Source organism: Prinia subflava (assembly GCF_021018805.1).
Source record: "Prinia subflava isolate CZ2003 ecotype Zambia chromosome W unlocalized genomic scaffold, Cam_Psub_1.2 scaffold_39_NEW, whole genome shotgun sequence".
Classification (NCBI taxonomy): domain Eukaryota; kingdom Metazoa; phylum Chordata; class Aves; order Passeriformes; family Cisticolidae; genus Prinia; species Prinia subflava.
In genome coordinates, this window is record NW_026960613.1 from 1,223,393 (window position 1) to 1,248,586 (window position 25,194).

The 25,194-nt window shown below is 37.6% G+C and overlaps 1 protein-coding gene across 5 annotated transcripts in view; it reads right to left on the reverse strand.

Moving 5' to 3' along the window:
• The window catches only part of LOC134565208 (ras GTPase-activating protein 1-like), a 146,897-nt gene that overhangs the window by 53,731 nt on the left and 67,972 nt on the right, over positions 1-25,194 (reverse strand). For all 5 annotated transcript variants that reach the window (XR_010083810.1, XR_010083811.1, XM_063424695.1 and 2 more), the window contains exons 10-19: positions 23,079-23,199; positions 21,980-22,136; positions 19,623-19,710; positions 17,428-17,505; positions 14,876-15,033; positions 14,515-14,591; positions 8,216-8,388; positions 7,906-8,065; positions 7,590-7,732; positions 6,084-6,199 (exon numbers count right to left, since the gene is read on the reverse strand). Coding sequence is in view for 3 of the 5 variants with exons in the window: in XM_063424695.1 (XP_063280765.1) it covers positions 6,084-6,199; positions 7,590-7,732; positions 7,906-8,065; positions 8,216-8,388; positions 14,515-14,591; positions 14,876-15,033; positions 17,428-17,505; positions 19,623-19,710; positions 21,980-22,136; positions 23,079-23,199 (1,271 nt within the window). In the remaining 2 variants the exon portion in view is untranslated. The remainder of the gene's footprint in view (positions 1-6,083; positions 6,200-7,589; positions 7,733-7,905; positions 8,066-8,215; positions 8,389-14,514; positions 14,592-14,875; positions 15,034-17,427; positions 17,506-19,622; positions 19,711-21,979; positions 22,137-23,078; positions 23,200-25,194) is intronic.

Consider the following 25,194-nt stretch of genomic DNA (forward strand, 5'->3'; position numbering starts at 1 on the left):
GGGAAGACAAATGCAGTAACTCCAAAATGTGTCTCTTTCATCCTTCTTTCTCTGCAGTTTTATTGCAAAGCAGAATGTCATATCATATGGAATATCCATTTCGTCAGTTGGGGTCAGCCATCCCAGCTGTTTCCCCTCCCAACTTCTTACCCAGGTCCAGCCTACTTACTAGGGGGTAGGGCAGAATGGGGAGAGAAAATACAACCCTCAACACTGTGCAAGCACTGTTCAGCCAAAACATGGGTATGTTATCAACACTGTTTTAGTCACAAATCTAAAAGACAACACCATTCATGCTGCTATGAAGAAAATAATCTCCATCTCTTTTTCCATACCATTTGCATAATATGCTTGAGTTGTACACTATCCAGTACATCTTCATTAACCACCATCCCATCTTCCCATCCCTTAGTATGCATACAGATATCATTCCCTTAGTCTATAGCCTCCCCCCAAAGTGTCCATAAAATGTCCATTCAGTTCACTTAGTCTGTAACCTGGGCTCTGTTATGGTGGTCACTTGAAAAAGAAGTAGAGCATTGTGTGGAGTAATTTGGCACCAAAGGCAGCTCAGACTGTGTCACTGCTGCACTTGCACTGCTTTTTGCAAAGCTCTTCCACCACTAGTTCAGGTGGTCCCTTTTATAGTACTACTTCTAGCATGCAACTCAAATAATGGGTTACAACAGTTTAATTACATATCCATTACAATCTCTACCCCTGGTCCTTTTGGACCAGGCTATAGAGTTTTACATCACAATGAACTCTATGCCTTTCCCCCACTCCAGCATGGATTCTCCATGGGCTGCAGTCCCTTTGGAGGCATACCTGTTCTAGCATACACTTATCCACAGACCAGCCACTTCAACTCCAGCTCATACTGGAGTTCTTTCACGTCCAGTATGGCAGCACTAAACCATGGCATAATTTCATTCAGGCCGTGATAGTCCACTGATAGTCTCCACCCTCTGCCAGACTTTTGCAGGCCATATGGAACTATTCAAGAGTGATTGAGTATTACTGATTACTCCTTGGCTCTCCAATTGATGAATCAGCTTATGAAGGGGTACCGGGAAGTCGGTGCAATATTGCCACTAGTTCAATATCATGGTAGCAATCTGCACCTGCTGCTCTTCAACACAGAGAAAACCCATAACAGAAGGTCCTGCAAGTGGCCAGGCAAAGTAGACAGTTGTTTATCCTTCTTTGCATACACAGCAGCTACACCACAGGCCCACCACTACCCTTTTAGATCTTTGAAATACCCTCTCCTGAAACAGTCTATACCAAGGATACATGGAGTCTCCAGGTCAGTCACAATAGGATACTTCAGTCACTTATTCCCTGTGAGGCTCGCCCCAGCTTCAAACACAAATTGTTGTGATCCCCTTGTTATTCTACAAATTCAGATGGGTTTCATCCCCTTGGATCCTAATGGCATTAGGGTACACTGTACACCCATGTCCACCAAAACCTTATACTCCCATGGGTTTGATGTGCCAGGTCATCGAATCCACACAGTCCAATAAAACCAGGTGACCCTTTCCTCTGCCTGACCACTCTGTTCTTGGTTGGAGCATTCATTATCCAACTCCTGTAATTGTAAACCAGAAGTCCCTTCATTAGGATCAGGAGGATCAACCTTTCTACTCTGGGGAATTGCTCAAGAGCAACTGGAGCAGTAATCTGTTCTGAATGGAGCTTTTCTGGCTGATACTTTTCCTTGCAACTCACATATGTAGTCTAGGTTTGAGGTAGGTGCAATGCTCCAGTTCATGTCTTCCCTGTGGTTGCAGAGCTAGAATCACAGGTTGGCATATAGTGTGGACCCACAGTTCCCTTTCCCTTGAGCAGAGAAAAGCTGATTTCACATGGCACTCTTGATAGCCAAGACACCAAACTGTAAGGGTAAGGAGATAGGGATATTCTCTTAAGAGCACCAGAGCTGGCAGATCAGTTTTTCCACAGTTGGTGCATCAGTGTCTGTCTATTATCACCAGGGTGCTGGTGCACAACATTGGTGTGTTCCATAGAAGCTTCTGCCACATGGACTGGAAATACAGAACTTCATCCAGATCTTTGAAAGCCTGATTATTGTTCAGATTGCTGTAGGTCACCACCATCACCTCAGATACTGAATACCTTCCTCAAACATGGTCCTCTTGCCTCAGTAGTTTACAAGACTTGTCTTGAGGGAATACCTTGTCTTCATACTTGACAGGAGCCACTTCCAGAGACTGTGGATTGCTGCCCATCTTTTTGTCCCTTTGTTGATTTCATGGTCCCTTACTAGGGATCCCAGTTGCTGGTCTTGTCTACCTTCTATAATTCCTGACTGTTGGACCCAATATCCCAGCACTGGAGCAACCAGGTCATAATTTGCTCATCTGGCTGGTGGCCATAATCTTTCCACATATCTCTCAGTTCACTCTAGGACAGAAACCGTGTGATTTCTGATTCATTTATGATTTCAGTCTCTTCCCTCTCCTGTTCTTGTGACTACCCTGCTGCAGAACAGGCTGACTCTTCTGATTCTTCTTCCCGCTCTCCCCTCAGGAGGAGGCTTTTCTTCCATTACTAGACAAGTGGACCTCTGCTTCCATTGTTTTTTCTTGTCTATAGGAACAACTCTTATAGGTGAGAGTTAGATCTCTGGCTTAACTAGTGTCTGTATGTTCTAACATCCAGAGGCCCTCTTGAGCCCTTCAAGTGCTTAACATAGGTTCAGTAGGGGTAGAGCAGGCCCCAGCACAGTGCTAGAAGTTGTCTGATATAGACAAGGCATAATTTTGTTAGGTGTTCTGTTGCTTCCAAAGCATTACATGTCTGTTCAGGTTTCAAGTCCTATGTCATTGTAGGGGGGAACATTCTAGGTACCTGCCCAAGTTCTATACACCTTGCCACCCATGACCCGTGTGCCTCAGAGCACACCCCTGTGTGGCATTTCAAATTAGCTGACTACCTTTTTGAAAAGCCAAAATTATATTCACAACACATACCAATATAAGCATTCAGATTACACAAGGATATTCCAGAAACCAGTCGTAACAAGGCAAGAAACGTCTACCACTGAGGAGAAGGTGCCATTCTTCATTTCCCCCACAAAATGGCTTCCAGAGAAGAGGAAAAAGGTGCAATTGTTAATTGCCCCAGAGTCGGTTTCCAGAGTACTGGAACAATAGCAATGCATGGCACAAACAACAGATTCGTCTCAAGGCCAGTGCTATTACCATAGCTCTCCCAGACCTAAGCTCAACAAAGTGACAAACAACACAGCAAGCTGCAAAAGCCAAAAGCAGCTATTAACAAGCACTAGAGTTTGAGGCAGAGCAAGAGATGGAACGTCATGAAGCAGATGATGTAACAAATAAACCAGTATCAAGAAAAAAAGGCAACATTGTGACCAGCAAGAGCAAGCAACAACTTGCCAAGTAATAACTAAACAGTTATAAGAACTACAAATGTAGTCTAGCATGCTCAGCTCAAATCTGTTGTTATCTAGAACCTCTCAAGCCCCACATTGGGCTCCAGAAACGATTGTCATGGGTTGATTCCAGCCAGCATCTAAGCTCCCACCAAGTTGCTTGTTCACTCCTCCCAAGCAGCATAAGTAAGAGAATCGGAAGGGCAAAATCAAGAAAAACTCATAGGCCATCATAAAGGTGGTTTAATAGGTGAAGTTATGTACCGAAGCAAAACAAAATAAGGAATTAATTTATGACTTCCCATTAGTAGGCAGATGTCCAGCCACTTCCAGTAAAACAGGGCCTCACCATGCATAAGAGGTATGTGGGAAATATCCCTTTGGTCATTTGGGGTCAGCTGTCCTGCTTGCATGCCCTCCCTACTCACCTTTTTTCAGAGGTGGAAGGAACAGCAGACAGCAGCTGAATAACAAAAAGGAGGAAAAAAAAAATAGAAAATGTCTACACTGAAAATACTGTTTAACAGTAGCCAAAATACCAGCATGTTAACAGCGCTGTTTTAGTTACAAATCCAAAACACAGCACCATTCCAGCTACTATGAAAAAAATTAATTCCATACCAGACAAAACCAGTGCACAATGCAAAATTTATTGTTTCCATTAAAAGCTAATGATAAAAAAGTGGAAGAAAACTGTTAGCGCTACACACTTTTTATTCAATGGTTTCAGGCTAAAGAAGTTAACTTTTTTTAAAAAAGGAAAAGAATAAACTGTGCATTTCCCTAATACCCTAATAGATAGAAGTAATCAAAGCAGGGTGTCATTCTACTGCCATCCATTTGTATTGTTAATGCTTTTAATAATTCCATCTCTTTTTCAGAGTAGAAAGACTGGAAAGAATTGGCAACTGACTTAAATATATGCAATTTTCTGCTAACTAGTACTGTCCCCTAGCTCTTTGTAGACACAATATATCAATTTTTTTTTTCTTCTTTCTCTGACCCTTTGGAGTCTATTTTGGCCCCATGACAGTAATTGGTGAGTGAACTTGCAATGGTCCTTATTTCAACCTTTTGTTATGTTTTCTCTCCCCTGTCCAACTAAGGAAGAAGAATGATAGAGTGGCTTGGTGGGTACCTGACATCACGCCAAGGTACACGCACCACATTTGCAAAAAAGCACAATTCATGTTTTGGTTTTTTCTCTGTACCTATAACAGCCTGTCTTGGTTTAAAAGACAAATGTCTGCCAAGGAAGGCAGGAACCTTCCTAGAATGGAAAAGAAGACCCCTCCCTCCAGTTTATTATAACTCCAAAAATTATGGGGCTTTCAGGCAAAAAAAAAAAGGAGGAAAAGGAATAACAGTTCTTTACTGGAATATATATTAAAAAAAAAAACCATCAGACCAAACAACAACACAATAACAGAAGTTTCCCACACACCTAGCACTAGGACTCCCCTTTGGTGTAGTTACGACCACAACCAGCAGGGGGCTATGGCAGAGCCAGTGAGGTGAAAACTGCAGTGATTCACTTGCAGCCGGCAGGGAGTGCTAGTGGGCTCGGTCGAAGCAGAAAAGAGGTGCAAGGTTTCTGCCAGCTGGTGCCAGGAAGGAAGGAAGTAAATTGCTCCTTTTGCAAACTCACACTCAGCGTTCAATCTCAGCACTGCCAAGTAGCAGCCAGCAGAAGCAGGGTAAAACAGGCAGATTCGGTCGTAGTCCAAATCGCAGCGTAGCAAAAGTCCCTGAGCCAAATGCACAACTCCCACAGCACGCGGCTACTCTCTCCAATCCCACACTGGAAGGAAGGCAGGCAGCCCCCAATCCCCAGCTGTTGTGATTTAGATTTAAGGGGGGTCCCCCGGGGAAGGTTCCCCGGGAGCCCCCCGGGCTCTAGGGACTGGGTATTCACATGCTGGCAGGTAAAGAGACTAGACGCTGGTGAGGTGCTGATGAGATGAGGGTTTATTCAGAGTCTTACCCCGGGAAGGCAGCATGGTCATTGAGGGAGAGGGGGAAGGGAAGGAGAGAGAGGGAAGGGGAGAGGGATGGGGAGAGAGCAGTCTTCGGAGACAGCCAGGGCAAAAGAGAGGGAGCCTTGTCCGTTTGCACCCTTAACACAGAGGTTCAAAGTGGGCACAGTACGATTCTTTAGCCAACAGAGTTACAGATATACGATACTGCAGGGAGGTTACAGACTTGAGATAAACCATACACTTTCCAGGGGTGAGCCAGAGCATACCATTTCCATAAAATGCAATTCCACACCCAGCAAGTCTCAGGCCAGCCCCAACACCTGTCCCAGCAATTTCTATGCTGCAATTTCTAAAAAAACTAACCCCAGCAGGAGAGCCAACCCCCCACTCAAAACTCCCCAAAGACTTCACTGGAATTCCAAAGTCATCAGCCACTCTTGCTAACTCAATCACCTTCTAGTCATCCCGCAGGTGCCACCCCCTTCTTCTCCCAGGGTCTTTTTCAGATGACAGATGGGAAGAAATTCCCTGGAAAACCTAAGCCACAACACAGCCCCAAAGAATTTAGTCTTAGTACTGATTAGAATAAGATAAACCAATAAAACACTATTTTATGGTGCAATGTAAACCACAAACAGGAATTTTCAAGTACATATTTGAACAGAAGAGTGCAAACTTACGGAGGCAGTATCTCTGCAGCCATGAATATTTTCTCCACCAATTCTGAAAGTATACTGAGTAGATGTGCCAAATTAGTGTTTACATCTTCATTTTTTTCTAACTTCGAAGGATTTAACTAAAACCAAAAGGGAAAAAGACATAAGTTTTGTCTCTTGAATAGAACTACATATATAAATTGATAATATTTCACACTGAATACTATTTCAAAATAAATTAAATATTCTACTGCTGTACAAATCTCATACTTGTATAGAAATTACAAATCTGTTTCAAGGGCTAGCCAGAAAACTAATGTGAAAAAGCAGTTTTTAAGTTCTAGTGCACTACTATGCTTTTAACAGCACATTTAACACTATCCACAAGTACCTACTTTTTTCTAACTATGTATGTTTTCAACTTTTAATCCAGCATTCTGAGGACACAGCCCTCCCCTTTCCATAATTAGAGTTCAAGTGAAACAGAAGTTAGGAGAGTTGTTTTAGAAATAAAGATAGGATCTAACACAAGCAGTTAATGTAAGAAAATTTAAAAATGAAACTTAGTTCAGACATTGACTTCTAGCATATCTGGAGCTTAAAACAAGTTATTTAAGGTAGGCTATTCAATAACTGCTACAACAGAACATTCAACTGCTAAGGAATAAATACATAATTTAAAGAAATTTAAGTTTAAAAGCTTATTTAAAAGTGATGCTATGAACATTGTCCAAGCTCACATTTAGGAAAAATCCTCATAATCAGTTCAGTTCCAGTACTGAAATTATTTCTGAATGATTAATAAATGCTTCTAAAGCAAATAACCAGTAGATCATTGTCAGAGTCCAGGACATCCCTCTGGCTACCCTGGATGGTCTGAGACCCTGGCAGAGGGGTCTGGGACCCTGGCACAGAGCCCAAAACAACACTGTCTTTGATCTCAGCCCATGGAAAAAATTACCAACATTGCAGAAAGAACTACAGACCCCAAGAGTTTGATATAAATAGTAGTTAGTTTATCACAGGGTGCAAATGTAGAATTTGGGGTTTTTAGAATGGAGTCAGGGAAGGCAAGATGGAGGAATCAGGGTATGGCTCTGTCCTTCTTCCTTCTTGTTCTTGTCCTCTATCTTCTACTGTGGCGGGTCACAAGGGATTGGTTTAGGATAGAAGTGACATGTCTAACATAGGTAGTAGGTATTGGCAATTAACTGTAAATAAAAAATACATTGTGGCTGATGGTTGGGTCAGAGAAAGGGTACAAAAGGTCTGAGCCCTCCCGACCTGGGAGAAGTCGCCTCATGCTCTTGCCGCACCAAGAACCTTGGCTAGGCGCTGAAAGAACTGAGAGATAAGAAATAATAAACAACTTTGAGAAACCTGAGCTGGCGAACACCGACTTTTTCTTCTGCTTCTGGCACGGGCTTTCAAGGAAAAGAGACTCTAACCAATATATCTTGGGAAAACCTACCTGAGAGATCATCATTTCAACAAATCAAAATTTGAAAAAAACATAGTTGAAGTTATCACCTCACAGGACTGCTTGCTCTCCATTATCTTTAATATACTGTCTTTTAGTGCGTGATGAACAAAACGTGTTGCTGTGGCTTTCATATATTGCTCCATAAGTGTACTTGCTAAAGTGGTGGCACGAAACAAAGTAGTAGCTTCATCTGAAAAAAATAAAGTGTAAAGTTGGGAAAATGAGACAACAAAAAGCAGAGGGGAGAAATAAGCTGTGTTTAGTTTGATATCTGGTGCAATAAAGAGAGGAGACAGAAATGAAGACATAGGAGTCATTCCCTCCCCAGAGTTTCAGCTAATGTTAGTGTAATTAGTACAGTACCTTCCATGCTTATTTCCCTGTCATTTAGTGTTCGTAACAATAGTGACTCAAGCTTTTCATGAAGAAATATCTTCAATAAAATCCCAGCCAACAGTGTTCTATCCTGGCCACAAACATGTGATAAGGCATAGACTACATGCATCTCTTTCTGGAGTATGAGCTGAAAGAAAACCAAAACAATGTTCAGAAATTTGTGCTAAAATAACAGTCGCCACAAATACAATTTAGCAACATCTGTGTTATTGAAGTTTCTTTAAAACAACAGAGAAAGTGAATTTTGACAGAAAAAATGAGGAAACAAACTTAATACCTCTTTAAACTCACTGTACTCCTCTTCTGGCATGATCTTCTCCATAGAATATCGTGCTCGAACACGCAAAGATCCTGGCTCAATACCTTTCAGTGGTATATGTGAACTGAGTTGAAACCACTCGTCTGTTGCATGTCCTTTCTGTAATCGGCTTAATTGGCAACGCATAAACACTTTAAGAAAAAAGCATTGTTAAATAAGTTATCTCCAGCAAAACAGTGCTAGCACTGAATAAAAAAAAATTTTTTAGCACGTCACCTTGCTTCAGCAAAAGAGTATTAATAAAAATGATCAAAATTTGTGTCATCAAATATATGGACAGATTATCTCTTAGATGGTTTAACAGATGCCTGAAAACTGAAGTTGAAATATAAAGCATGCTGTAAATAATGTATACCCAGAGATATTTAAAAAGTTTTCTTTTTAATGCCCAAAAAGGTGGAAAAGCCCCTCTGCTCCCTCAGCTACCTATCAAACCTAGGCAGCAATCAGAAAATTAAAACAGGTAAAATTATTAGAATTCACTGTCCTCTTTTGAAGCCCTGGGCTCATACCTCTATCAGATTTGCTCTTGAATCTCTCTGTTACCATTTTTTGTATTTATTTTTACCTTTACTATATCTTTTTCAAATATTGTCAGATGTATTTCTTCAATAATTTGAGACTCCCAAGTTTAAGGCTGTAACATTTTATGCAAAACATATAAAAAGTCCTTCCCAGACAGGTTACTGCCCAAATAATGACAAGTCAGCCACATATGCCAAAAACATTAATTCACCTTTTTGGTGGTGTTGGTACCTTAAAATTACTAAGTAATGACCTGCACCAGCCTATTCAACCATAATTGAAAGTCTGATCTGACAGTTGACTAGTAAGCTGCAGTAGTCAGAACACTGACCATTCCAAATTAAGAACGTGCACTCCTGAACCGACTATCTGGAACTTTTAAGCAAACACTCTTTTTCTGCATCTCTTGATGAAATCTACTTTTAATCAAGTCCCTCACATTTAAACAAAACAACTCCCCAAACAAAAAAAATCCAGTCATCCCCCCCAAAATCAAAACAATCAAAAAACTATCACACACTTATTTTTCACTTTTCTGCATAACCTTCGAACAGTTTTAGAAGACTTTCCACTGCCCAAATTCTGCAGTATGTTGAGTCATCATTTGCATAATCAGATAATAGAACAGAATTACATAATATTTCTAATGTAGATTTAATATTTCATTCTTTGGAGTTGATGATAAAGTAACACATTTAAGTCAGTCAGGTAGTGGATAAACCAATTCATCATCATCTGCTCCTTATCACAAGTGTGGACTGGACTGTCTTTACACCAGATAATCAATTCACTTTCCCAAAATATTTTTTCTGAGCAAAGCTGTCATGTCCTCAACTGAGTAACGTGCTTTCTTCTTGTTTTGCTTGTGCATATAAGGCATGTATCTCATTGACAGGAATAGTGAGATACAGGATTCAGAATAACCTCATTGAAAGGAATGAGGGACTTGTCTTTACAAACAAATGGTGGGCCTGCTAGTAGATAAAACTAGATACGGAGAGATGAAAGAAACAATGGGAAGAACCATAAATTACATAGGAATACCACTGATTGACACAAGGAAAAGAAAAAAAAAGGGAGGGGGTATACATTAGAAGGGGGTCTTAGGTATTAGGTGTTTTGGGAAGTCTGTGTCTCTCAAGTACCTCTGCCAATGGGAAAAGAGGGAAATGCAACCAGGAAATTAGGATAAAAAGGAGGCTGCATCCTGTAAAAATCTGAGAGACCCCCATTGGAAATGCCCGTGATCTCTCCCTTTATTCGAACAAAGTTCCAGGACTCCTCTGTCTCCTTTTTGGACATAAACCTCTGGTGTTTGTGGATTAATTTTCCTGACACTGATGATTTAATTTTTCCCATGGTTATATAGCAGCACTTCCTAGTGATAACATAAATATTATAATCTTATTTTGATCTTAAAAGATTGATACAGAAACATCAACATATGAACTGCAGAATACTTGTTATAATTTATATTTAAAAACTTTAAGGAACACTTTCTGCTACTTAGAAAAGTATATTGAACTATTAGGCTATGTTCAATAAGACTGCCATTAGTTGAGAATTTAAAGATGTTTAAACTTTGCAGTCTAGCACATTAAGATAGAATAACAAATATATAGAAAAAAACCCCAAAAGTTGATCCATTCTTTGCAAGCACAGTCAAAAACTATATACAACAACCTTGAACTGAGAATGTTTTACGTGATGAACAATAGCAAAAATAAAAGGTAAAACTGAGGTTTCTTAATGATTTGTTTGCAAATTTAACTTAGGGATTAATATTTAGTAACAAGTTTATATTTTGATGATTAATAATTGTAATCTGGAAATCAAACTTAAAGTGGCTAAAACTTATGTTTTTTTCTGAATGGAAATCAACTTAAGTTTACAGTGAACTCTTTGTGAAGCCTTCGTTGAACCCAATCAGAACCAACCAAGTCCCCTAAAACCACTTACTGATTCAGAATAAAAGCTTATCTAAATGTTGACAAAGAATAAATTGCTCAATAATGGACATATTAAATGTTGGCTTTCCCACCCACAGCTTACTCATATGTTAGCACAATCCATTTACAAGGCAATGAGGAGCTGTTAAGGACTTGAACCTCTTACACTAAGTTCTTCAAAGAAGGGGTTGCCAATGTCTTATTTTTGGTACCTACTGTTGGTAGACAGTATGTTGTTACTATCATTAACAAGTACCTGATAGGCTTCTGTAGAATTGCATTTTATGGAAATGGTATGCTTTCGCTCACCCCTGGAAAGTGTATGGTTTATCCCAAGTCTGTAACCTCCCTGCAGTATTGTGTATCTGTAACTCTACTGGCTAACGAATCTTACCGCGCCCACTTTGAACCTCTCTGTTAAGGGTGCAAACGGAGTGGGCTCGCCCTCTTTGCCCTTGAAGCCTCCGGAGGCTCTGCTGCTCTTCCCTTCACTCTTTCCCCTTACCCCTCTCCCCTTCCCTTCCCCCTCTCCCTCAAGTGACCATGCTGCCTTCCCGGGGTAAGACTCCAAATAAATCCTCATCTCATCAGCACCTCTCCAGCCATCTAGAGTCTCACTGCCTACCAGCACGCGAACACCCATGACCCTAGGACCCGGGGGGCTCCCGGGGAACCTTCCCTGGGGGACCCCCCCTAAATCAAAATTACAACAGGCTCCATAGTTTCTCCCCCTTGTTCAAAGTCCACCCTTGTCAATGTAAGAGTGCTTACATACACTACTTAATAAGTTTAGCACATATTTCATGAAGAATATGAGAGGGAAGGAGCCAAGTATATAATCTACCATAGTAGGCCTATTTCCCAGTACCACAGAAGTGATACATGTGTATCACAGTGACTTTTTTTTGTCCTCTAGCTCCATATTGTGAAATAACTTCAAAACCAAGTTATGGGACTACTGAAAATACAAACTGGCTGAAAGGAGAGACAAAAGCAATGTGTTCTTGCAGCCCAGAAAGCCAACTGCATCCTGGGCTGCACCAAAAGTAGCATGGGCAGCAGGTCAAGGGAGGTGATTCTTCCACTCTGCTCTCATGAGACTTCACACAGTGTACTATGTTCAGCTCTGGGGCCCCAAGCATAAGAAGGAAGTGAACTTGCTTGAGTGAGTCCAGAGGAGGGCCATCAAGATGATCAGGGGGCTGGAGCAGCTCCTCTATGAGGAAAGGCCGAGAGAGTTGGGGTTGCTTAACCTTGAGAAGGCTGTGGAAAGACCTTATAGCAGCCTTCCAGTACTTTAAGGGAGCCTACAGGAATAATGAGGAATGACTTTATCAGGAATTGTAGTGATAGGACAAGGGGTAATAGCTTTAAACTAAGAGTGGGTTCAGATTAGATATTGGGAATAAATTCTTTACTGTGAGGGTGGTGAGGCACTGGAACAGGTTGCCCAGGGAAGCTGTGGCTGCTCCATCCCTGCAAGTGTTCAAGGCCAGGTTGGATGGGGCTTGAAGCAACCTAGTCTAGTAGAAGGTGCCCCTGTCCATGGCAGGGGGGTTGGAACTAGATGATCTTTAAAGTCCCAAGCCAAGCCATTCTATGATTCTATGACATAGCCAGGACAGCTGATCCAACCTGACCAAAGGGATATCCCATAATACATGGTGGTGTGCTCAGCAATACTAAGAAGAATACTAAGCTAAGAAAAAAAAGGTCGGGGGGGGGTGGTGGTGTATTCTTTATTAAGGCATTTGTCTTCCAAAGCAACCACTGTGCATACTGAGGCCCTACTTCCCAGCAAGTGTCTGGACATCACTTGTTGATGGGAAGTAGAGAATAATTTTTTCCTTTGCTTCCATGTGCAGCTTTTGCTTTTCTTTGCTAAACTGCCTTTATCTTGACCCATGAGTTTTTCATCCTATTTTTTATCCTCCTGTCCCCCTGAGGAGGGGGAGTGAGAGAGCTGCTTGGTGGGCACCTGGCAGCCAGAGAAGGTCAACTCACCACAAATATTGAAAAAATATAGCCCTCATATTACTCCTTCTTCAGAGCAATCCACTTTTAAAAGTTGTGGCTACAAAGGAGAAATGTTCAGAAAGGTAATCAACCCCTTTTCTTGCTTTTGGAGGTTTGGGCAACATTGCACACAGACAAGTTGGATATGGTCTCTTTTAGCTCAGTTTTTCTCCCCATATACTTCAAATATTTAATAGGGATGGGGATGTAGGCAGAGATGCTTGTTAATTCAAGTTGATATAGTCTAATTCTTATCCCAAAATGAAAGGACTTTTAGGTTTTGCTCTAAGAGTACCTAACCATGATCAAAAACCATTGTCAATCTTCTTGACCTAGGTAAGAACAAGATCTATAATCTTCCACCAGTTGGATACACCTAAAAGTAGTACAATCTCCTTAATCTGGACAAAGAGAAGGAAACTACAAAAACACTTTAAAAGAAGTTACTAAATTATCCCATTCATGAATTATCCTTTCAAAGGGTCTTTTACTAACCAAAGCTTTGGCCAAGATAAACGATTTTCTAGATCAGATGCATAGAACCATGCAATAACAGGGTCATAACTGCAATCAGAAATTCCTTTTGTCTGTCAAATGAAATACATCTTTTTATCCTTCTGCTATGCAGAAAATTTTATAGTTAAAGGAAAGGGCAACAGTTTTGAAATTGAATTAGGTTTGGCAAGAGCATTCAGTCTTCAAAGTAATTCTTCTACTTTTGTCAAAGTTTCCCTACAAATCTCTTCTCTGAGAGGAGAAAAAGAGAAATAAATTGACATGGAGGCAAACATAACAGGCCAGTAACACAATACCATGCAAATCAAAACCAACAGCAACAGATTATCAGTACAGTGCTACGCTTTGGGACAGGTCTGAACGCAACAGAAAAGTATTTGGAACAACTGTTGGGAAAGAGGGTGTCTGCTCTGCAGGCAACAAAGAGGAGGCAAAGGGATAAAGTTACAAGACAATTATGGTGGGAAAAAAAATACCTTGAAAGCCAAAAAAATCACATTGTGTGGCTCAGAATTCAAATGTGGGTTTTTTGGGGAGAGTTCATTTTGGTGGGTTGGGTTTGAGGTTTTTTGTTTAGTTTTGTTTTTTGAAAGCTGATAAGTCTTACTGTCTTTTTAGTAGTTTTCTGGAATAGAAAAATAGAAACAAAACAGCTGAAGAAGCTGTGTAAATAACAGGAGGAAAGTGCAATCTTGGGAACACAAATGAGACAGAATGGGGGGAAGAACAAGATGCTACAAGGACTGAGGCAAATTTTGTTCTATAGACTGTCAAATTGGAGGTTTTTTTAATTTATTTTCAAGTCAGGAAAGTACTACTGTTTCTCCCTCTTCCTCACTGGAAGCAACAAAAAACCCTGAGAAGGACAAAAGTAACCACACAGTTGAGCTTAAAAAAAATTAAAGAAACTAACTTAATGAAACAACATTTTATGAAGGAGATTAATTCTGACAGCTTCTCTTTTTTTGGTAAACATGGTCACAGCATAACACAGTAGGTATACTGGAATAGATCTAGAAAACCCATCATATATATAGTATTGGATTACTGTGCATTTTACTGCTAAAAACATGCAGGTTCTTACTGTAAAAACATTAATGTAAAATTAGTAACAGACATCTAAAACACACCAATACAGCTGTATGATAGTCACAGAATATACTCAATTCTCTTATGACAGTGTTTGACAAGAGCAATGAAACTCTATCCATTGTTAAAGTATGTATGCATCCTTTACATAAAAATACTTACATATATCTGGATCTTTACTTTTCTTTGTTTTGTTACTAAGACTTATCTCAAATCTATTAATATCAGATGAAAGATCACTGGAAAAAAAGACAAAAAGCCCCAATTAATACTATATTTGGCCAACATTTAAATTTATTCTAAAGTTATTTCAATACTGAGTTATCATGACCAGCCAGACAGTCATATTAACAAAGATACTTAGATTCATATATATAAAATTCTATCCATGCATTTGTGGATCCTATATAACCATGCATACAGTATTTTTAAAAAGCAGATACAAAACAGTACAGTGCAAAGAATCTTAAATGCAATGCAACTTTCAAGTGAAATTCAGTAATTCAGTAAGATTAAGACTTACTCAAAGACAAATTCTTCTGACCATACAGGGTTCTGACCTTCCCTGATATGTGTTTTTGCTACCTGGACACTGTTCAGGTAGATGTTACAATATGGATTAGTAAAATGTTTTACTGGGAGCGTATGAGCTTCTTCTACATGCAAGATAAGACTGCTGACCTAAAGAAAATACACAAAGTTTATTTATTTATTTAAGAAAGAATGGAATTCTCCCCCCCCCCCATGTGGAGGCTTAATGTTAAGGAATAAATATTAAATACAAAATAGAATTTCCTAATAGAAAGAGCAGGGAAGAGGAATAATGAAAGATTTTAAGAGGCGCAAGGGACAAAGTAAGAGCAACAACTTGAAAATAAACCTCCAGCACCTTAGCTTTACCTCATTTTTATTTTAAAACTATCACTTAAGTAAGAACCATGGACAAATCCAAACACAATGCTGTATTTCGTGCTGTCCTAACAGATTAGGCTCAATTGGAGTCAGCAGTGAGCCCTGGCAGCCAAGCGGGCAAACCACATCCTGGGGTGTATCAAACACAGCACAACCAGCCAGTCAAAAGGGATGATTACCCTGCTGTATTTAGCATTGGAGTGGCCTCACCTTAAGTACTGTGTGCAGTTCTGGGCCCCACCATTTAAGAAGTATGTGAAGGTCCTTGAATGTGTCTAGAGAAGGGCAACAAAGCTGGTGAAGGAGCTGGAATGAATATCCTATGAGGAGCAGCTGTGGACACTGGGTTTGTCGAGTTTGGAGGAAAGGAGGCTGAGGGGTGACCTCGTTCTCTACATACAGCTTCCTGAGGAGGGGAAGTGGAGAGGGAGGTGCTGAGCTCTTCTCCCTGGTATCCACTGACAGTATGTGTAGGAATGGTTCAAAGCTGCACCAGGGGAGGTTTAGATGGCATTAGGAAGCATTTCTTTACCCAGTGTGGTCAAACAGTGGAACAGGCTTTTCCCAGAGAGGTGGTTGATGTCCCAAACCCATCAGTGTTTAAGAGGTACTTGGATGATGCCCTTACTTAATACTATGCTTTAACTTTTGGTCAGCCCTGAATTGATCAGGGTGTTGGACTAGGTGATTGTTGTAGGTCCCTTTCAACTGCAATATTCTATTCTATTCTAAAAACCAGTAGATTACATAAAATTCTTTTGTTTAACACATTACCTGTTTTCTCCCTGTTATAAGGAAGATATTAGTCTGTACCATAGATTCTCAAAATAAGAGCACTTGGAAACTCAATTTCCAAAAAAGGAGAAGTGAGCACTCTGAACTCATTTACATTAAATACATTTTAAACAGTCTACTATTTTACAAACTTTTGAACTGCATGCAATTCATAGCTTAATCAAATATCTACAGATATCAACTGAAGTCAATTTAGTCAACTATAGGAAATATCATTCTTGATCAGGTCAAAATTTCATTAAAATGAAAATATTCAGTACCAGAAATTTCAAAGGACAGTTTGAGAAACCCTGAAACTGATATAATTTCTGTAAGGCAGTCATGGAAGTATGATTTTTGATCTTTATACACTTCATCTACCTTGATCATTCATGTTTTTTATAGTTTTCACCTCTCTAAATAGTCCAATACTTCCCACACTTATTTACCTGGAAATTCTTTTACTCATTCCAGCCTATAGTTTTCTCATTTTCTTTTTACATTTGATATAAGATGATCAAAACTAACTGTATCCTAAATGAGAATAACATAAATGTGAAATAGTATCTATCTTCTATACAATTCCTTCATGCAGCCTAACATTTGCTTTGTGTTTGCAAGTACAGAATTATTTCAGATGATCACTGTAGGTGCTTCGCTTGTTTGGCTCCAAATTTCTTCTGCCACTTCATATATCAATTGACCTAATTTAGTTTACTTCTTCAGAAGTATTCAATCATCTTTAATGTTGACCATAAAATAATTCTGCATTTCCTAAAAAAACCCCACCCATAAAATGTATTCCTTTTCCTATAGACTGGTAAAACAGCTACTTCCAACATTTATAGCGTTCAAAGATACCAGGGATTCTTGATTCCCATTATTCTTCAATCATCACTTATGTCATCTATGATTATCTGTCGTCTACCTTTGAAAGAAATTCTGGCCACAACAGTACTCTCAAGAAACCAAAAGAATATATACTAAAATCACAGTTAAGCATGTATTTGTCACTGAAAAATGAATATATGTTATACTATTATTTTGGTTACATGTGACATAAGTCTGTCAAATTTGAACTGTAAGAGTTAAGACAATACAAATGCTGAATTGTTGACACTTTTACTTGAATGTGATCAGAAAGTAATACCTAGCAAAACATCTGCCAATTGCCTAAACACCATTTTGATCTTTGTGTATATAGATATCACAACAGACTGGAAGTCATTCCTGTTGGTTTAACAAAGGTACTGTATAACTCCAAGAAAAAGAAAGCACATGCAGGATTTACTATTGTTGAAAGGAAAGTTCCAAAATATATCATAATTTTGCAATAAAGAGGCAACCTCTCCCCTTCTTCCCCCCTCCCCCGTATCTATATAGCTTCACCTGACGCAGACGTTTATTTGATGTCCCTGGACTGTTTTTCCTTAAACTGCAAAACATCTGCAGAGCCTTCATCCAGTCCTAAAAGATAAAGGCACAAAATAGTGTAACAAAAAGTCAGATACAGCTTCTTGCAATAGAACTGACATAGCAAAAAATATCTGAAGTTGTTTCTTTAGCTTAAAAAGAACCAACTTGCATACAACTCAGAGTATGAAACTTTGAATAGTAAAATTCATATATTTCTCAGTAAATCTAAAAAGATATTTGCAAATTTGAGTTTCTCCTTTTAGAAATATCAAGCATTACTAATGGATATACAGTGTGACCTTTATCAATTTTCCAGATTAGTCATAATTAAAGAAAAAAGGGTACATAAAATGAAGCAAGACTTGATAGCTTCTGAGAAAATAACAGATAAGTCAAACTGTTCTGATCATTTTCTCTTCTATTTTTATATGCAATTGTATTTACTCTATGTGCTTCAAACAAAAAACAAAGCAGTATTAACAGAAAAACACTGAAAATTATAACCTTCACCCCCATTCTCTCTGCTCACAATTACATAAAGCAGAGTAGATACTTGGGAAGGAGGAAGATATGCTATAGCCTCATTTCCCATGCTTTCACATCCCATACCATCAAATTTTCTAAGTTCTCATGAAGCACAAAGTTTAGGCTTTGACTAACATTCATAAAGGTGTAGGTCAAAGATCTGCTAGCTACTCTCAAAGTGCAATTTAATAATTTTTAAAATACAGGTACATTCAATATTCCAGCTATTCTCAAGTAAACCACTTTGGGAGTGAAGTTTAAGCTTTCCAAACCTTCGACAAAACGAGGAACTGTCAACTATGCATCAAAATTTTTATTAGCTTGCTTTCTTATTCAAATAAGAAAAAGCAAATAAAGAACCATAGAACTTACTAAACACTCTAAATATTTCCTAGATACAGTCATCTTTATTCTCCCTTTTAACGGGAAAATCTATCCCCTTAAACATAACAGTTTACAGCAGCAAGTATGAACAGTGCACCATAGTATGCACAATGACACTAGCTATGTCATGAGGCTAACATATGTCGTGTATATGTGGCTGACACTACATTATATTTCATTCACTTAATGGTTTGTACAAACCTCAGACAACAAGCAATCCATTAGACAGCTGCTTTGATATTTACCACATTATATGAAAACCATCAAATTTTCCTTAGTATGACAACATAACTATTCTTCTGTGAAATGTTACAAAGTACAGACAGCTGTAACTTCTGAGAACACAAGCATCAGTAAAACATCTGACTTACCTGAACCAGAATCATTTTATAAAAGAAATCCCAGTATTCTGTATAAATGCAGTGAACATCTTAAGTGTTAAGCAAATCTAAATCAAAAGCAGATTATACCAAATGTTCAGAAAACAGGACAGGATATCCTGCATGTCCTGACACGATCTTCTTCCTACTACATATTCTTAAATAAAATCAAATGCATAGCTTGACTTCTGACACAAAATGTCTGTTTCAGAGCTCTGGAATACCAAAACAACTTGATGAATAAGAACAGTCACATCTCCCATATGCTCTCCTATTAGTGAGTGACTTTTAGAGAATTAAACTCTATTCCTACATTTCTTAATCAGCAAACATTAACTGTTAGAGCTAATAACTAAATGATACAAGTGTAAAACAAAAAATCATTTATTTTGTGCAAGATCAGGGCCTAACACAGGACAAATAACTGTAAATGGCTAGACAGATTTTGATTGGTGGGGATACCTGCATTAGCATTTTAGTTCTTATCAGGAATGTGTTCTTGAAGCAAAACTCCCACTTACCATGCTCTGGTTCGTTAGTTGGAAGAGTGTTGGAAAGTGAACTTTTTTTTTGCACTGAACTACCCCAAAATATATTCTCCAGAAATATCTAATGGAAACTAATGGAAGTTCAGTCCATGGGACCAGACTAGAACTTCTCCAAAGTAGAATCCCTAAAGCATAGGTAATGTAGGTGCTGGATCATCATCGCCACCTATATCCTTTACAGATCTGCCATTATTGCATGGCAATATTTGCTAATGTAGACATAGTCACCATACATTGTACACTTGCTTTCTATTAGGGAAGGATAATATCATTAAACACTAGAAAACAAAAAATTGCTTTTATAATTATATTTACCAACAAAAGCTCTCACCTGCACTTGTTCTTGAGTTTCTCCTGCAAAGTAAAAGATGTAATGGTCTTCACTGAAGTGCTGAACTACTATCTGAAAACAGTTTGGCCTTAAAATCAAACAAAACAAAAATGTTGGAAAAAAAACCCAACAAGAAATGTCTCTACACACTTCAAAAGTGCATTTTGGTTGGAATGAATGATGCAATTTCAAAACTGCACTGTAGTTCAATTAGTTTGTTTCAGAATATTTAAGAAATTTGGAACAATTCGTGTTGCATATACATGTACACTGACACTTGAGGCAAAATGCATCCAATAGCATTAACAAGTCTTTTATGAGGACTATTCACCACAAACATTTTAAGTGATGCACAGGTTCAGCATTACATCCCAAGCACTTAATCATGCCTTATGGATTTGTTGTTTCAGGAGTTCAGGAAACTATATTAACATAAGGAATTCTTTATCTGAATGTGTTCCACAGCTCTCACAACCAATAAAATGTGTACTGGATCATGATCAAATATGCGTCATAGAAACTTTTAAAGCTCTAAATGTGAGTATAACATCTTCTCCATTTTATGTATGTACACTCATTTGTCAAGAAATATCAAAAATATTTTGTACTGTTACACTAAAAGTTGCACACTACAAGTACACTGAGTCTTCCACATTACCTTCAAGGTAATTTGGCTCTCCCAAACACAGAATCACATGAAAGATCTTACTTCACTTGCATGATATTTCAGTCTTCCCTTCTCCCCATCCATTGTTTACGTAAATACTGGCATGGCATTTTCTGGCCATGCACACAGGAGGATTGAGGAGGGGGGCAAAAAATAGCTGGGTCAGGAGCTACTTAAATTATTGTTAGACATGCAAAGCTACAGCTCTCACTGTACTTCTGAGAAAAGGGGAAAGATATTTTAAGTAGGTGGTAAAAATAAGAGGAATTTTGTCTCAAGTACAGTTCTTCATCAACAGCTTTCTCAAGCGGGTGCAACCATACATCTCCTTCTATCCACACTTTCAGTGTTACTTATGATCTGAATATATTTTAACCCACAGTACATAATTTCTTAGAAGCTGCTCAACAGTCACCAGTAACCAAAACACTCCTTGTTTACAGTCTCCACCAAAGTTTCATGTATAATTGATAACTTTCATGAGGAATATTTCAGTATTTTTTTAAATGGTACCCTTATATCTATGGCTCCTCATTGCAATAGTTGTGCAGATCTTTCAAAATGATTGTGAAATGTATAAAAATCAGATGCTACAAGAACACCAGATCTTTGCAGCTTAAGAAGTGCCACTAATTTTAAACATCTATCTTCACATTATCTGTGAAAAGATTAAGTTGATTAAATATTCTCAATAAATATTAAGATGCATGGAATAACCAGAGCTGCTGTTTAATGTGTTTTTCTATCTGTTACGAAAAAATAACATTTGCAGGAGTAAATGCATCTTTTTCTTCTATATTGCACAGGATTGCATATTTTTTTTATAATTAACAATGAAAAAAGTGTGATCTCTTTCATCTTATTTACCAATGATATCAGAAAGTGGTTTGATTCCGAATGTCTTTGCCAATAATCAAATCACTTGCAGTTGACATATTTAGTACAGTAAATGAAACTGAAAATGCTGTCTTGCAAAAATAATTTTTAAAATGTTTTCTTATATGAACTAACTTGTTCCTCTAACATTGGTTGGTCTAATCTGATTCTTATTTATTCCTAAATAGAAAAGCACTGACACATTATCTACCTTATTTAGCTTTCTAATACCTATCAACAAAAGAATGTAGCTCTTTTGGAACTGACAAAATTCTTGATCTTATCAATTCTTGGTTCAGTTGGATTAAAACACTCAATACAGTTGCTTCACAATCTTTTTAATACATGAAGAACAATTTGTACACAATATTGAAAAATGACACTCAAAAGGCCAAATCATTATCACATCATATTACGCGAGAAAAATCTGAAATTCCAAAATTTGTTACTAGAAGCTGTTTATAAACAGTTCCTAGCAATCAAATTGCCATGGCTTAAGTTTCCATTAAACAGTTAAATTTGTTTACATATGCTCTATCAATCTACACCAACTACGGAATAAAATGCAATATGAAACAAGAGTCACAATACTTTCATTTCACAATCAGCAAAAGCTAAAAAAACCACAGAAAACAACAACCAACCAAAAAAAACCCCACAGGTGGACAGTAACCAGGGCTCAGGTGTCAAACCCAAATTTATTGTGCCAGGTCAACTTGCTCATTAGTGACAAATTGTTTGTATCTTGTATATGTCTCAAACTAGTAGTTAGCTGTCCTGCTGTATGTACAAGAATTAAAAGCCAGAGCCCTACCTGCCAAATAAACTGTCATGTACTCCATAGACCGAACAAACACTAAGGTCTATTAATCCTTTAGGTTTTGTGGCTCGTTTTTCACTTTCAAAATAAATAAGCTGGGCATCATTTCCCTCCAATATAAAGTACAAGTTTTTCCATCTCTTTCCTTTACCTGTAAGGAAAGCACAATATTGTTTTAAAGAAAATGTAAATTCTGTAAATAAAGAAAAAAGAGAGCAGTAAGGTTTTTGTCAAAATACAGACAGAAGAACGATGTACACAGAAGAACAAGGTACAGGTAATTATGTTTAAGCAATAATATCAGTATACATACTCAATTTTTTCAGCATGTAGCTAAAACTAGACCCTCTTCAGAGATTAAAGTACAATTTTAGATGGTTCACTAAACATTTTCATTAACGCCAACAGGATTAAACAAGTGTGTGTGAGCTCCGTTCATATCAGTGAGAAGAGTACGTCTATACAGTTTTCAAATAATGTATGATGCTGTAAGCAATCTAATTTATTATTGCTATTTTAAGTAAGAGAGTTCTCTTTACAGGAGAAAATTATTCATAAACTCTTTCCAACTAATCAGCCTAACAAGTTGCATCACAGTATCTTAAATCAAAATGACAAAAAACAAGAAATGGGAATACAGTATATGCAAATCTGGATCAGAACCACACCCTAAATACACACATATATAAAAAATTTGACCATTTCAAAATTTAAAAAAAAAAGAAGAAAAAAAGCATTAAAAAATGTTAATACCCGGAGATTTATATGTCAAGGTTTGTTGGAAGACAAATTAGATGTACCAGTAAAATGTGGATTTAGCCACTGACTAAAAAAAAAATAAATCACTCATTTAATGTCCACTGAATAAAACTGATAAGGTTCTAAACTTATTCATACATAAAGCACAGTACATTTTGGAAAAACATTTAGCCTTAATTTTCAACTTTATCATCACAGATCCACCACTATCCTTCATAAACAACTTTTTGCTCACTTCAGTTTTGCCTCCACTAGTACCACTACTACACAAAATTTGCATACATATCTGCATTTTTTAGAAAAAAAAAAATTTATAAAATCAAACAGAACTCACTCTTTTTTAGAAGATATCCTTTTTTGACAATATTTTTATAAAAAGCATCCTTTGTTTTGCGACGAATTGTATTGTAGATTTCTTTTCCATCGACTGTATCATTAAACACTTGTTCTTGATGCTGGTAAACAAGGAAGAAAACATTTTTTAAGCTCAGAAATCACTGTGAAACAATTGCATACTATGCAGCTGCAACCAAACCTTTACTAAATGCTACCAATTCTTTATTCTCTCATGCATCTTAACAAATCAATATAATTTTATACAATACATTTGGCAGAAATGTAATATAACTATTTCTTGTGGAATGATTAGGCCACAATTATAATATGAGAAGAAAAACGAAGTTTAAATACTAACCAATTTTCAAAAAGTAACATCTGTCTTCATGGTTTTTAATACTAAATAGCTTTCAGCGATTTATGCAAAATTTACACAAATCTTTAAAGGTTATTTAGCTTCTGTCTTCTACCACAGATTTTGGGACTGAGTAATTGAGGATAAACTCTGAACCAACAAGAATGGTATGGATCACAATAAAAACTGAATTATTAACACACAGCTAATGCACAGTTCCTCAATAATATTATTAGTGCTCATATCCTAAATGACTATCATTCTAACAAAAAGCAACAGGAGAAAGTAGAAACAGGACATCGAAAAAGGATACATTTGCATATAAAATGAAGATCTAGAAATGTAGTTACCCAGCTAGAAAGGCCAAAAGCCAAGCCAAGTTTGACCTTACCAAGTCATCTGATCAGCAAAAGTTCTTTAGCCATAAGAAAACATGAAAAGCAAGACTATCAAGCAGTGAGAACAGTATAAAGATGAAGTGATATGCACTAGCTCCATACAAAATACTTGACTTTTCTCTCTTCTGTTCCATAAGAATCATGGTTTTAAACAACATGACAAAGGCAAGATGAAAAACATTTCAGTAATAGGAATTACAGGGCTGACAATAGAAGCAATATCCAAGTTTTTACTAACTCAATAAAATCTCCATAATATATCTATGAAAGAAATAACATACAAAACAACACATCTAGTGAAAAATGTTTTAAAGTAAATTTCAAAATTAGAAGCAGAAAGTCTATTAGATTGAAGCATGCAAGACTTGATTTTTTTTTCCTTCACAAATAGCATGACAGTATGTGGTAATTACACCACCAATATCTTTTTTTAACAAAGGAAAGTCACAAATATATCTTAATAACTTAAAATAATTTGATGCAGTCTCACGTGGAAAATTAGTCAACACAGAGAAAGTTATTTATACAGGAACCATAACTGGATAGACAAAGTGCCAAAAGGAAGATGACCGTCATAATCTAAAAAGAATGATGGAGAACAAGGAAAGTTATTGGGTGAAGCTTTTCAAGGATCAGTCTCTGAATTCCAGTTTCCTCACATTTGTCTCAAACACATTAAAGAGCATGAGTTAATAGTAGCAGAAAACTGGGAAGCATTGATGACAAGCCAATCAGTAAAAAAAAACCCCAACAAACAGACTAATAAGGTATAAGTCTAATAATACAAGATAAAATTTGCTTTTGTTGATACTTACCAATAGTAAACTATATAATACAATGTGGGTACAGTAATGACACAGATAACGTTCTAGGATATGACACAGATAACCTGCAATCTAGTAAACACTCTCACAGAAAAAAGGAATTACTAATGACATTGTATTCTCAGCTGTTCTGGTCCATTACATTCAAGAAACACAAACTCATACTGGAATCGGTAGTAGTAGGGCAACTACAAGAATCTTATGAAGAGACAAAAACCAGATTCTGGTATGCTCATCTTAGTGAGCTGACTAAAGAATGATACAAGAAATGCCCTTGAATGAATATAATAGATCTAACAAAGGGGTAACTATTTAGGTTAGAAATTAAAACCAAATTTCTAACCATCAAAACATGAAAGTTGAAGAATAGATAGGGAGAAAGGAAAAAAATATACTTTTGAACCAGTTATAACTTTATGAAAAACTAGACAATATAGTTTGTTTATTATCAGTGGTCTCTTAGGATGAATTTATGCTACAGGGCAACAATGTTCTTGAACACATCCTGTAATCCCAGTCCCTTGATCATCTCTGAAG